At 40.4% G+C, this 13,884-nt stretch overlaps 1 protein-coding gene across 3 annotated transcripts; it reads left to right on the forward strand.

Moving 5' to 3' along the window:
* The first annotated feature begins 764 nt into the window (after nucleotides 1-764).
* On the forward strand, nucleotides 765-13,400 carry cabp2b (calcium binding protein 2b). Of its 3 annotated transcripts, XM_039618592.1 has the most exons (7): nucleotides 765-1,225; nucleotides 1,806-2,072; nucleotides 11,218-11,248; nucleotides 11,355-11,489; nucleotides 11,584-11,693; nucleotides 12,801-12,948; nucleotides 13,035-13,400. In XM_039618592.1, exons 1-7 carry the CDS (start codon nucleotides 1,145-1,147, stop codon nucleotides 13,058-13,060), a joined length of 798 nt encoding a protein of 265 aa, XP_039474526.1. In that variant the 5' UTR covers nucleotides 765-1,144; the 3' UTR covers nucleotides 13,061-13,400. The 3 variants fall into 3 exon arrangements, with proteins under 3 accessions (XP_039474526.1, XP_039474531.1, XP_039474535.1); XM_039618597.1 differs by lacking the exons at nucleotides 765-1,225; nucleotides 1,806-2,072 and adding an exon at nucleotides 8,427-8,780; XM_039618601.1 differs by lacking the exons at nucleotides 765-1,225; nucleotides 1,806-2,072 and adding an exon at nucleotides 9,857-10,052.
* Nucleotides 13,401-13,884: the final 484 nt, after the last annotated feature.

A 13,884-nucleotide genomic window follows, 5' to 3' on the forward strand; every position in this document is an offset into this window, starting at 1 on the left:
GCTTCTGAGAACATTCGTGTCTAAAAATAGGGATCAGTGGTGACATGTTCACCTGTGCATGCATGTGTGTGGGCTCAGCCATGCTTGGTGGATGAGATTATGCGTGCAGGTTTCCCTGAGGTGATGTGTTATTGCTCACCGAAAGCCTTTCATCATCGCATGGCTGCTGAGGTTGTTTTTTTTTTTGTTTTTTTTTGCAGCTCTTCATCTCTTTCTGTCTCTCACTGTTTCTAAATGAATAGCTGACCTGGGCGCTGCAGAAAAACATCCAATTTGTTTTACAACAAAGGCTACGAATGTGACAAGGGGATTGAGGGCAGATTGGGAGAAAGAGACGAGGAGAAGGAGAAGCACAGGGAGCGATGAGGATTATTGTCAGGGGGAAATGATGGTGATAAGAAAGAGACAAAGATGGGGGGAAGAAGGATTCTGGGAAAAAGATTGAGATAAGATGGGAAAAGATGAGTGTAAACGACCAGGAAAACACGAGAGAATAACGAGATTACAGGGAAGGAAAGGCAGGTTTTTATAAAGCCTGTGTTTGAGGTAGAGAGGAGGGAAGTTTACCTGTGATGAAGGGGAAAAGGTGGAAAAAGGGGAGGAAAAGAAGGAGAGAGAGAGGTCAACGCGCTACAGGTAGAAAACGCGAGGGAGCTAAAGTTCGGGAGGTATAGAGTGTCACCTAAATTATCAGGAGATAGCAAGTGGGGGCAGAGGTGCTGGAACTCAATCCCGGAGCCAAGACAGCAGCTGATGATAAAAACCTCCTCACCTGAGAGAGATGGACAGAAGCTTGATGAAACTCTGAGGAAAACAACTGGAGGAAATACTTGGAAGGAAAGGAGGAAGCAGGAGAACATTTGAGCCGTAGCATTTTAACTCCTTTTGTGTTTCCCGGGACAAAGAGACAGCTGCAATCACTGCGTGAATGGGACTGAATTTTTAACACATTTTTCAGAGTTTAAGAAAAGAAATCGGTCCAAGCTGACTTTTTTTGCGGTGGGAGGGGGAGTTTTATTACACTTAAGAAATAAAGAGCTGGAGCAGAGGAGAGGAGAGCAGGGGAGAGGGAAGCGAGAGGGTGAGGGAGGGGGAGGGCGAGCGACGAAGAGAGAGAGTGCGTGTGTTAGCCCGTGACACCGAGATGTTCATGATCATTCGAGAGCCGGCAGCCGGGGGAGGCGCTGGAGCGATGAGCGTGCCACAGGAGAGGAGCGCGAAACAGGTGAGCGGGAGTGGGTGCAGATAAATATATATAATTGTCTGTGTGTGTGTGTGTGTGTGTTCTTACATGCTGTGTGCCTATATCACATTTTATATTGTGCATGCTGAAGTTCATATCTGTTTAGTTTTGCATGATTTTGCTTCACTGAGAGAATGATAAGATTCATTGAAACAAAAGATGAGTTGTTGATATCTTATGGAAAACACATGTTACCCATATGTGACAACTTATTGAAGTTTTAAAACAAACTGGATTAGTGTCAATGGCTCTTTATGGGTTGAAGGATTTCTTTGTATTAGGGTTTAAATAATCTTTTTAAAAAGACTTTATGATGAATGCATTTCATAACATTTTGACTTCTTCAAGTTGTGTGTTGTTCTTATTTTGGCATCTTCCTTACAAAGTACGTTAATGTCACATCTTCCTAGAGCAAATATTATAAACTAAATGTCTCACGTTTCAGACAGTGAGAGCTGTGGCGCTGTATTTCATCTATAGTATCAGTAGTATCGGTCATGCTTTATATTGATATAAGTTTGAGTGCACTGTTCTACTCTCCTCCACCCCTCGCTTCCCTCAGGTGCAGGCTGCCATCAAGAAGAAGGTGGAGAAGCAAAAGAAGCGAACCAACGACCAGGGCGGGGGTGTCGGAGACGCTCAAGCTGCCGCTCGCAATCAAAAATCCAAATTACCCCCGATGACGGCAGCAGAGGCGGGTGAGGACAGCGAAACGCTGGAGGAACAGCTGGAGGAGTTGATGGAGGGACCGCGGAGGAGAGAGAAGGAGAAAGAGAAGGAGGAGGAGCCCGTCGACCTGCTGCCCATAGTGGACTCGGTGTTTGGACAGGTAGGAGTGTGTGTGTGTGAAGTTCATCTATTTGATACTCTCCAGTGGACGTGTATGTGTGCGTTCTTGTGGGTATGTCTGACACTTTTGTTACCGTGTGTGTGTGTGTGTGTGTGTTTGAGAGTGTGTGTGAGTGAATAAATGTGTGTGCATGTGCATGAAGTTCTCTGGCTGATTGAATGTCTGGCTTCACAGAAACCCTAAGCCTAAGCCTTCACTTCAAATTTAAAGGGTGGCTGTGGTCCAGCTTTTGTAAAGTAGCAGTCTCTCTCGCAGCCCTGCTCTCTTTGATCTAGCAGGTCAGAAAGACACAAAGCTAAATTCACAATGGCAAGGTGAACATTAACCATTTTGCCTTGTAGTTTAACCCTCGTGGAAAAAGCCAGAGCTACAAAGCGCAAGAGTAGAAGGATGATAGCGTGAGTTTGAGAGGATTTAAGCTCCTCTACTTTGGGAAACATTACCAAAGTGTAATCCGTAATAGATACCAGTAAAGTCAGCCAGAGATCTGATGGACACCCTATCGCTGCAGCCATTCTATCAGCTCCATATCGCATCACATCCCATCAATCACATGCAAAGAGGTGACACATGACACGGCACGGTAGGCCACACCATTACAGCGCGGTAACCCGAGGGCCAGACGCGTGGGCTCACGGTGTGAGACAGCGGTTTGTGTGTGAAAATAAAATCAGAAGGGATTACACAGAAATTAAATCCCTACCCGCTTCCTGCTGCTTCAAGCAGTGAGTCATTCAGTATTTTCTTTTTTTCTTGACTTGAAGAAACAGTCATATCCACCTGATCGCGTCAGCAAACTCTGAGGAGGGTGACGATGAGTGGGGCTGGGGTTAGAAACAGGAAAGCAATGTAAAAATAAAAAAAATGTGATGTCAGTGGTGATGCAAGTGATCCAAATTAAGAGAGAGCAGCGAGTGAGTGGGAGAAAGCAGCCAGCAAAGTCGGAGAGAAGAGAAGCTTGAGTACTCGAGTGCAACGATATATAATATAGCCTCAGATCACACTTGCTTACATAAAATAGCCTGAAATTTTAACAGCAGTGTTGAAGGAGCAACTTTACCAGCGGTGAGTGAGTGCTAGAAGGTGCACCCTTGGGCCCTTGGTCACATGAACGTGACCTTAGTCAGAAACTGAATTTCTAAATGAATCTGAGCAGATGTTTTATGTGAACAAACCCCAAGTAAGAGTAGTTTCCCCCTCAGTAACCGAATAACAACTATCCATCTACAAGAAGATATGTTCAACATGAATTTGATAACAATACATGGAAGCAGCTGCTTATAAAAACATGCCTAAAATATGCAAATGGTTGCAGAAAGTTACTCTGCATGCACTGCAGCACAAATTGAATGTTAACTGATGTTTAACCTGCCGGCGTTCTAGTATGAAGTTCATGTGATGTAATCCAGCCCATGTGAGAACAAAGCAGGTGACAGTCCAATGATTTCATGTGAGCGAGTGGGCACCATGTGCACACGGTGCAGGATCCTCACTTTAAACCAAACATTTCCTGCACTGTGAATGTTTCTGAAGCATGAATTGTATATAAAAGATGGTTACACCATAGTAATAGTTAGTGAAGTTACATTTTTGAAACTTTGACTTCATCATTATCATCTTGTTAGCTTTTTTTAAAGCTAGCTGCCACATGGGAAGGGTGAATCACAAGCGAAGGGAGACGGCTTTCTGTGGCAACAAGCACACACCGCTTTATTGACATTGATGTTTTGGCTCTAATAAGAAGCATCATGCGCTTGAACTTTCCAACTGAGATGATAAACTCATCAGAAAGTTTTCACTGAGGTCGCAGATCAAGCGAGCTGCAGGTTTTATCCTCTAAACTTACAATGCTGTTAACTTCATTTTGGAACCAAAGGAGTCGCCCCCTGCTGGCCATTAGAAATGAGGCAGGCTTAATAGACTTCTGCATTAGCCTATGTTTTTAGACTTGCGTCCTAAGTGAATCTCTACAAGTATACTTCCTTCCTTCATTCCTTCCTTTTTTCACCCCTTCCTTCCTTCTATCCGTTCTTCCTTCCCTCCTTCCTTCACTTTCTGTCTGTTCTGTCTCTTCTAGTGTTTCCCGGTGTCTCGACAGCTCTCGTTACTGGAAACCTGCTGATGTACACCTGACACCAGATCACACTCACATCACAGATCAAGAGTATGTTGAGTCCAAAACAAAAGACAGAGTCACGTTACCTGAGTATGGCACATCTCTATCACACACACATCGCACACGCACACATGCACGGTGTGTCGTTAAGTTAAAAGTGTGTGTGCATTCAAATTAACCACAGACTGCAAGCATGACTGTTGCTGAGCGCTGATGTCCCGAGAAGAGCAACAGAAGAGTATTCAGAACCCTGTGTGTGTGTGTGTGTGTGTGTGTGTGTGTGTGTGTGTGTGTGTGTGTGTGTGTGTGTGTGTGTGTGTGTGTGTGTGTGTGTGTGTGTGTGTGTGTGTGCGCCCACTTCTCAAGAGCATCTCATTTACGTGATTAATTAAAACCATCAGTAAGAGAGAACCAACCTGGTAGTTAATCAGATTTAATGGTGTCTTCAGTTGCAATTACTGGTGTTAAGTTTTGTTTCAACGAGCAACCAACAGAGTGAATCATGCTGGAGCTCAAAGAAACTAGTGATTGATCTGCTAATATTATGTGCTGCAAAGCTGATACTCATATTTATCTATTAAATGTATGTTTGTAAGTATGAAGGTTGAATTGCATATACTCTACTCAAGGTTTGTACTAATTTGTACTAACACTAATAGTTTGTACAAGGTTGGTACTTTCTGAAATATGTTTTCCATCTCAGGCAGCTAAAAATATAAAACTTATAAATGACAAATTGAGTCATTCATTGAAAATTAATTCTGATTTTTAAGTAATTACGTATTAAACAGAAAGTCTTACACTGAAAGCTTTGCAAGCAAAATCACAGCACATCTGCACTATAAAGTGATGCTTGGGGTCCAGTTAGAGGAGTTACAGAAGTGCTTGAAAGTTAGTGAACCCTTTAAAAGTTTGAATATTTCTGCATATTTAGTAAATTAATCTCAACAGATCTTTGTACAACTGAATGAAGTAAATGAAGAACATGATATGTGTGTATCAGACTTCTGATCCCGACTGTCCACATGTCTTCACAGATATGTAAATTCAATTAATAAATAATGACGTCTAATATTTTTGTCATATTTGATTATTTTGGCTTATTAAGGAGCCAAATCACAACAACAGCCACCTAAAGGTGCCTTATATTGTAAAGGAAAAGACCCTGTAATAGATTAAAAAAACAACAACAATCAGACGACCTCCTTTAATAAAACTCTTGGCGAAAGTGGGAAGAAAAAACTCCCTTTTTCTTTTTTCTTGTAGGACCAATAAAATCTTGTTTTTTTTAAAAAAGTTATATTATATAAGAACCACTGCACAAAAACATGTTCATAACCCACAACTGTGTTAAACAGTTTTCATGTGACCACCACTTTGATGAAAAGCTCTACATCCCAAACATCTCCTGTAGTGACTCACTCATGTACCTTTGTAAAAAAAAAAAAAGTCTGTCTCTATCAAATCACATGAAAGCTCTTTGAGAGAAGTGATCTATCTTCATGCCACAAAAGCCTTCTTAAGCTGCAAACTCGTTAATTCCAGTGTTGGCCATCCGTGTTTATCAATCACAATAAGAGTCTTATTGCGGAAAAAAGGAAAACTAGAAATCTAGATTTTCATTTCTAATGTATGACTGCTCAATCTGCCTAAAGTATCTGCTAAAAATAAATAAATAAATAAAAAGTTGGTTCTCTCCCAGACATCCACTGCTGCAGCTGGCAGGTGATACTGATGTTAGACCGGTCCTAAGGTGGCCTCTAGTGGTCACTGGAGCTTATTGCAATAGACAACGCATGCATGCAGAGTTGTCATTAGTTTTAGCTAATGAGTTTAAGAACTCTCTGCACACACTGATTGTGCTCTAGTGCTCAATGTTCATGTTTTCTCGTAGCTGACTGAGAGAAGTGTTCATCAACTGTACGCTTGTAGATGTATCCACTGGTGTTTCTATTATTTTCTCCACCCCACACTGTATGTATCAATAAGGGCGTTATACATAACTAATAATAAACTGCTAACTGGGTGTATGATTTAGTACGGAAAAGTACAAGAGAGACAGATTTGGAGAATGAACAGCAAGAGCCAAAACTGGATGAGTACAATCTACCTCCAGCAGTGTTTTACACACACACACACACACACACACACACACACACACACACACACACACACACACACACACACACACACACACCCTATGAACCTCTTTTTCGTGATCCTTAGTCTTCACCCTAAAATCTAAAATTAAAAGAGTCCCCACAATGTGACTAAACAGAAAGACGAGCGACACACACAGAAGCACACACACACAAGCTGTGCCGTCCGTATGGATGCACTGTAGTAAGCAGCATGCCAAATCTGCTTTTGGAGAGATTTGCCGGCAGATGCTTTGTAAAAGCTCAGATGACCACTTAGCATTGCTCTCATAACCTCAACTTGAGATTTTAACTTTATGCCATTATAACTGACAGCTCGGCCAAAGTAGTCCAGGGATGTAAGAGCTGAAGTTCAAACCATCTCAGACGTTGTGCTTTTCAGTTCGATGTGAGCTGACGCACATGAACGCCACCAGGGTCTCACTGTGAGTTGCATAAGCTGTAATTTTCTGAAGCATTACAGCTCACTTGTTGTATTTTTCCATTGGTTTCTAATTTAATCACCACATAATTGAAAAACACATCTAATACTTGTTGGAAAATGCTTCACAAATCACAGCTAAGTCAACTTCTTATATTTTTCAAAAACACAAACACTCGATTTTTCTTTTGTTACTTTACCCAATGTACCCATTTTTGTGATCTTTGGGGCCCATGAACTGAGCATCACAAGGACCCTTAATAGCTTGAACATGTTTTACACATATATGAAAAAGCAGTGAAAATGTACATTTTATGGATTAGCCCTCATGCTACATGTACAAACTTCCACCGATAGCAGCAGATCACATTCTAAAACATCGTGTATATATAAAATAATAATAAATAATAACGAATGTAATAAATAAAGCTTATTTTATCATTGTAAATAAAATGCAGAGGACATGCAGAGGGCTGGTGAGATAGAGGAGGATGCTAGGGAAAGAGTGAGATGATCCACTGTGGTGATGCCTAAAGGGAGAAGCCAAAAGAAGAACATCATATTCAATCTGACTAATAGAAGCACCTCTTGCATTTATTGCTTGTGTTGAATGCCATATGTTTGACATACATTGTTTCATCTGGTGACTGTGGAGGTCATTTAAGTACAGTGAACTCTGCCATATTCAAGAAATGACGAGTGGGTATTTGAGTTTGGCTGTTCTCCTCTGACCTCTTACATCAACAAGGCAATTTGCCCCAGAGCACTGAACTCACTGGATATTTTCTCCTTCTTGGATCATTCTCTGTAAACTCTAGAAATGGTTGTGTGGGAAAATCCCAGTACATCAGCACCAACAACCATACCACATTCCAAGTCACTAAGATCACCTTTCTTCCTCATTCCAATGCTCAGTTTGAATTTCAGCAGGTCGCCTCGACCATGTCTACATGCCTAAACCTACTGAGTTGATGCCATGTGATTGGCTGATTAGATATTTGTGTTAATGAGAAGCTGAAACGGTGTGCCTAATAAAGAGGCCAGTGAGCGTACACTCTCCAGTTTGTCCCAGCCTGACATTGATATTAGGTAACAGCTATAGCGCTCCTACTGACAACAAGAGGTCAACCTGATGTGACAAACATCATCATATATAATCCACAAAAAGTCCAAGCCTTACGACATCTAAAGTAATAAAACCCTCCAGTGTTCTTCACCTCTGATATTCATCTTTAGCCCAGTTTTATATCTTGTGTTTTTAATACTTATGGTTTCAAACAGTGCGTGCTATATTTCCAGGCCAAGTTAAAATAATTTAAATTCTTGATTATCCACATGAGAAAGGTATGTCTGTTTCCGTTTCTTCCTTTGAATGTCTTTAATGTATCCTCTTCCCCTTTTTTTCTTTCTATCACCCTGTCCTCTTTAATCTGAAAGGGCACGGATTAATCCCGCTCCGTTCGTGTCCTCTTAATTCTCCCTCTAAAACTCTTCACACTGTAGATGAAGTCATTTGAATGCTCGTGCAACATGTTGACATGAGACAGAGAGAGAGAGAAAGGGGGGAGGGAAGACCTAGTGACAGAAGAGGAATGAGGGGGGGATTAAAAGCACCGCGTGAAGAGGCGAGAGTGATGCTGTTTCTGTGGAGTGACACATAAGCGAGCTGCGTTCTGTGCGCTCCACTTTGGCTCGGTCATCTATTTGTTTTTGTTTTGGGAAGATCATTTGGTAACGTGTTCAGTTTGGTTTGGGTCAGTGGAGATGACCATGAATGGATGAGGGCCGTTCCTCTTTTTCCATCTCTGTTTTATCCAATATGACAACTATTAACCAGAATGGGAAACTCAGAGGGATTTTTTAGCTTGTGAGCTTGAACTTGACTTTAGAAGTCCACAGAAGAAGACCGCAGGGAAATAAGAACATAGAAAAGTGAGAGGGGAGGTTTGGTAATGGGGAACAAACCATCTCTGAAAGATAAAATGAAGAAGGTAAGTGTACTTTATCTCCTCTTTGTTAGATTCGAACTCACTGCAGCTTAATCCTCTTGCTTGCACTCGCTGACTGAAGCTTTTACTGTTTTGCCTCCGTGACAACCGCAGCTTTCTTTGGATGTTGTCTCACTGTATAATTTTAATGATTGCATGTAAATAAAGAAAACAGGAAAAATATATTGTTGAAACTCTAACGCTTTCCCTTTTTTTCCACCAGTGAAACTGTTTCCTTTTATGGTAATTACAGGAAAGCTCAGTATACAGACTGCATCACTTAAAGTGCTATTTAAGGACACACTGTTTGTGTGCAGAAAATCGAAACATGCAAAAAATATGTAATTAAAGACATCAAAATAATAGATTAAAGTAAGACTAGATTAAAATTTAAAATCATATAAATTAATTTTACAAAAATGTATATTCTTTGTATTTGGATCTGTATTTATTTGTCCTTTTTATTTACTGTCCACACTTGTTTTAAAAAATAAGCTTTCGTTCATTTATTCCTTATATTTTAATTATTCCCAATTTATGATTACAATTAATTTATTATACTTTTTTCAAGATTTCTTATGCATTTTAAAGGTTGAATAAATGCATAACTTATATCTATTAATATCCATATGATGAGCTTATCAATGCTTGCATTTATTTTAATAATGATTTTAGATGCATGATTGCCATGCACTGCTTCCTACTATTGGAGCCGTGTTACTTACTGACGTGTAGTTAAGCTGTCAGTCTTTACACTGGAGAATTAGCAAACTCACATCAGCTGGTGTCAGCAGCGTGAGGCTGCAGCAGCAGGATTGAGACTTACAGACTATGTTAAAGTCAAACTGGTTTCTCGCAGTGAGGACTGAGTGTGATAATGGCCTCCTGCAATAATGAGCAGCTGTATCTATACTACAGTTCTGGCTTATTGCCTTTCCAATGTTTGCATGACTGTAGAAAAGCAGGGGTCTTATTTTGCCCCTGAAAAGATATTGACATTCTTGATGTGTGAAGAAATCAGTCGTACAATCGGTGTGACGGACAGTGAGTTTGGTGGTTTAACACCCTGGTCTGCTTCCAAAGCGGGTGATACACTGGCCTTTCCATCGTAAGGTGAGGGCAATGAGCCAGCAGCTGGAGGCAGATGAGGATTTGGATGTAGAGGATAAACCGTTCAAGGAGTCCCTCGGTGTACTGGTGAAGAACTGCAACATGCTGCACAACATCGTGGGCCCGGCCTGCATCTTCCTTAAACAGGGCTTTGCTCAGACGCTCGTATGTAACAGGAAGTCACAGAAGTGTGCACACTGTGTCCTGCCACAGCCAAAGTGCAACTTTTTCCACTCGTGTCGATTCATTTTCATCCCCACATCGTGGCTGACCCTCCTGCTCTTTACCAGCTGTGTCATCCCCCCCCCTGCATTAGTGGCTTGGGTCAGACAATTAAAATCCCCAGGCAACGGGCAAGCTTAAAGGGGTCAATCACTGAGAGATCATTGGAAAATCATTGACTGGCCTTGTGGAGCTTATTCGTGCCCTTGGTAAAGAAAGGATGCAGGCCTTTGTGTGAACTGTGAAACAATCACACTGATGTGTCTCAAACAGGGACAACTGGAATAGAAAACTTCACATTAAAGTGCAACACTTCTGGGAAAGCTTGGGGATTCTTGCTGGAAGGAATGCTAGCTGCTTGTCTCTACTTTTATTGTCAGTATTTCTTTTACTGCATGAAAATGAGAATTTGATGAAAACAAATACAATCAAATAATAATTCGGGTTACGCACACAAGCCTGAGTAATGCATACATTTAGTGTACGGACACATACATCCGGACAGTGGACATCTTCCTAAAACTAAACCTCTGACATCTCTTAGTCTCTAGATGTTTGCAGCTTGGCATCCTCCAACAAGTAATCTGGGTACTCACTGTAATCTATAGTGCAGAAATCCCTGCATACAATAATCTGATATACAGTTTAATCCATGTAGATGCCCTGGAGCTTTCTATCTAATGCAGCTTAGGGATCATTTTCAGCGTTTCATTGATGTATAACACCCTGGAGTTAAAACAACATAAATACCATTGTGATGCATAGTTCTCAAAAAATGAATCATTGTCCAAAAACATTGGCCAGACATCAAGACACTGATTATACATAACAAAAAATATTCAACATTTCTTCTCATTATTCATCTTTTCTGTTTTGTTTCTCTGGTGTTTCTGTTTTTCATCTCTGCTCTGTCTAGCATCACGTGTTAAATGACACAAGTTGTATGTCTGTGTGCTTAGATGGTGTTCCTTAAAGCCTGCGTTTATTTTTTTGTCTTTTTGCCAAACAAACGTAGTGAATATTTTTAGTATGAATGTTTGCAAGGTGAGGGGAAGTCTATAACTGTGTGAAACAAGAAGCTAATATGTGAAAACTTTCCCCACGGCAGGACAGAGAGCTGCGGCCGGAGGAGCTCGAAGGTGAGGTGACTTATCCACTTTTTTTTAGCTGTACATACATTTGATATGATACCCACCTTACCAGTAATAACACGTGTTTTGCATGTGTGTGTGTGTGTCTTACCAGAGCTCCGTGAGGCATTTGTGGAGTTTGATAAGAACAAAGATGGCTACATCAGTCACAAAGACCTGGGCGAGTGTATGAGGACTATGGGATACATGCCTACAGAGATGGAGCTCATTGAACTGAGCCAGCAGATCTGTGAGTGCAGCAACAGCCTAAAATACATGAGACAACAGAACGGAGTGAAAGTAGATGGCAACTCTGTGTGTGTGTGTGTCTGTGTGTGTTTCAGGTGGAGGTAAAGTGGACTTTGAGGACTTTGTAGAGCTGATGGGACCCAAGATGCTGGCAGAGACAGCAGACATGATCGGAGTCAAAGAATTGCGAGATGCATTCAAAGAGGTCAAGAGACACATGCTGTTATTTAAACCATAAAGACCTATATATAAATTTAATTGTAGTGACTTTATTAACAGCAGCATTGGATTGTAGCACGTGACTTTGCTGCTATGAAAATATCAGTTGTGGGGGAGGCCTGTAAATCAGAATCCATTGGGAACGATAAACAAATAAGACTAATCATAACTCTTCAAATGTAAAAGAAGAAATAGAAGCGCGCAGGGAGTTTCTGGAATGAAACTTGGATAAAAATAATAATTTATTACTGTGCAGCTTGTTTATGGAACAAGTCAAGGTCATTTCTCCTTTGCAAACCTTTATTATGGGTTCAAATAAAGAGGCTGATCTTTGTAACCATAAGTGGGGGGTAGGCTTTTTTCACAGCAGATATTGTGACATTTCATAGCAGAAAAATCACAGGTATGCATAGTTTAATGATGGCTGGATTCACTCAGGGTAGACCGTTTCAGGATCCTGGTATTGTGCATGCTCACTCAGTGGAATAGCAAATAGAGCCACTTCATTTTTTTACCTTTGAATAGTATACTGTATGTTAATGTGCATCAATTTACCAGATACATTAGATGTCAGCATGTCAGTTCATAGCAAAAATATTAAACAGGGCAGGTCACATAAAACATAAAACAATAAACAAAAACATACAGATACACAACATAAATTAATGACGCCTCCATTTTTCCTGCTATAGCAGGCCAAACAGGTGCGAAAGACTAAAATATATTCACATATAAAGAAACAAGAGCTATGAAGGTTAGGTTTCAACAAATTAATCCAAAAAGAAAAACAGTAAGTGCAAAACAAACGTCTAAGAGGAAAGAAACGGTCACTGTTTTTAGTTGTCATTTGACCTTTCAGGGCAGTTTTCTCATCATGTTAGTGGCTGACAAACCTACAACAATGCATGAGGAATATTTCTGTTAAAAATGAAAATTTCCCAGATTATGAAACTTTAATATTTTCTGTTATTAAAGTCACAAATGCATGAGCGAAACACAATAAAGAAATCAAGTAAATAAGTACGTAAATAATTAAAGAATATTCATAATTGTGCTTAATCTCAGAGGACTGTTTCTTTCTGTCTGTATCCAGTTTGACTCTAATGGTGACGGCCAGATCAGTTTAACGGAGCTGCGTGAGGCCATGAAGAAGCTGATGGGAGAACAAGTGACTAACCGAGAGATCAACGAGATCCTCAAAGACGCTGACCTGAACGGAGATGGCCTGGTGGACTTTGAAGGTGTGGGAGGGCCTTCGTGGGATCAGTTGACTGATCGTGTTTATCATCCTCTGTTTCCCTCTCACTTCTTCTCTTGTCTCTTTCAGAGTTTGTGCGAATGATGTCCCGCTGACCAGTCCACGTGTCAGACAGACATTATGCAACTGCTGGCTAAGCATCACACTACTCTGCAGTGGACATCCTTCATTTGCTCTTAAGAGCATGCATCTCAAATTATATTTTTGTATTAAAAAGTAATGAAAAGAAAAAAATGTTGTAGCTAACAAAGACTGCACATGTACGAATTTAAAGGTGTGATATGTACAGTAGATAAACATGTAAAACATATCAGCAGCTTCACATTTACGATTTTCAGTTTTTTAGATGTATTTTTATATGAGTGTTTGTTCTTCGAGTGTAAAAGCTTGTTTGTAAAATCATAGACATGTTTTTAATTAATAAAACATATATAAAATGGACAAATTGTTCAGTTATTTTCACCTGATACATAATTAAAGACCCAGACTAGTTTGATGGATAATGAAGTTCTAGAAGGATCAGCTGCTACACATAAGGAGGATGACATGGATATAATATATTTTTACACTGATCAACTTTTCTATATTTGTATTCATTAGTAATCTACATAACCAATCTTTAAGGAAATTAAGGTATTAAACAAAGATACACTGAGCTCTAATATCTGTGAAGCATTTGGATTGTGGCTGATGGCAGCTATTACATGTTGTTTATGCCAAATTCTGATCATTCAAATGTCTCAGCAGACTCATCACACAGCTGACAGGAGTGGCACCTGGTGTGCTCTTCTGTTGCTGTGGGCTGATTGCCCAGATATGCTCTTCTGCATATCTTGGTTAAGTGAGTTACTGTTGCCTTTCCTGCTAACCCGAAGCACTCTGGTCAGCCTCCTCTGACCTCTGGCATCAACAAGAGATT

This window comes from Oreochromis aureus, linkage group 2 (assembly GCF_013358895.1).
Source record: "Oreochromis aureus strain Israel breed Guangdong linkage group 2, ZZ_aureus, whole genome shotgun sequence".
NCBI lineage: Eukaryota > Metazoa > Chordata > Actinopteri > Cichliformes > Cichlidae > Oreochromis > Oreochromis aureus.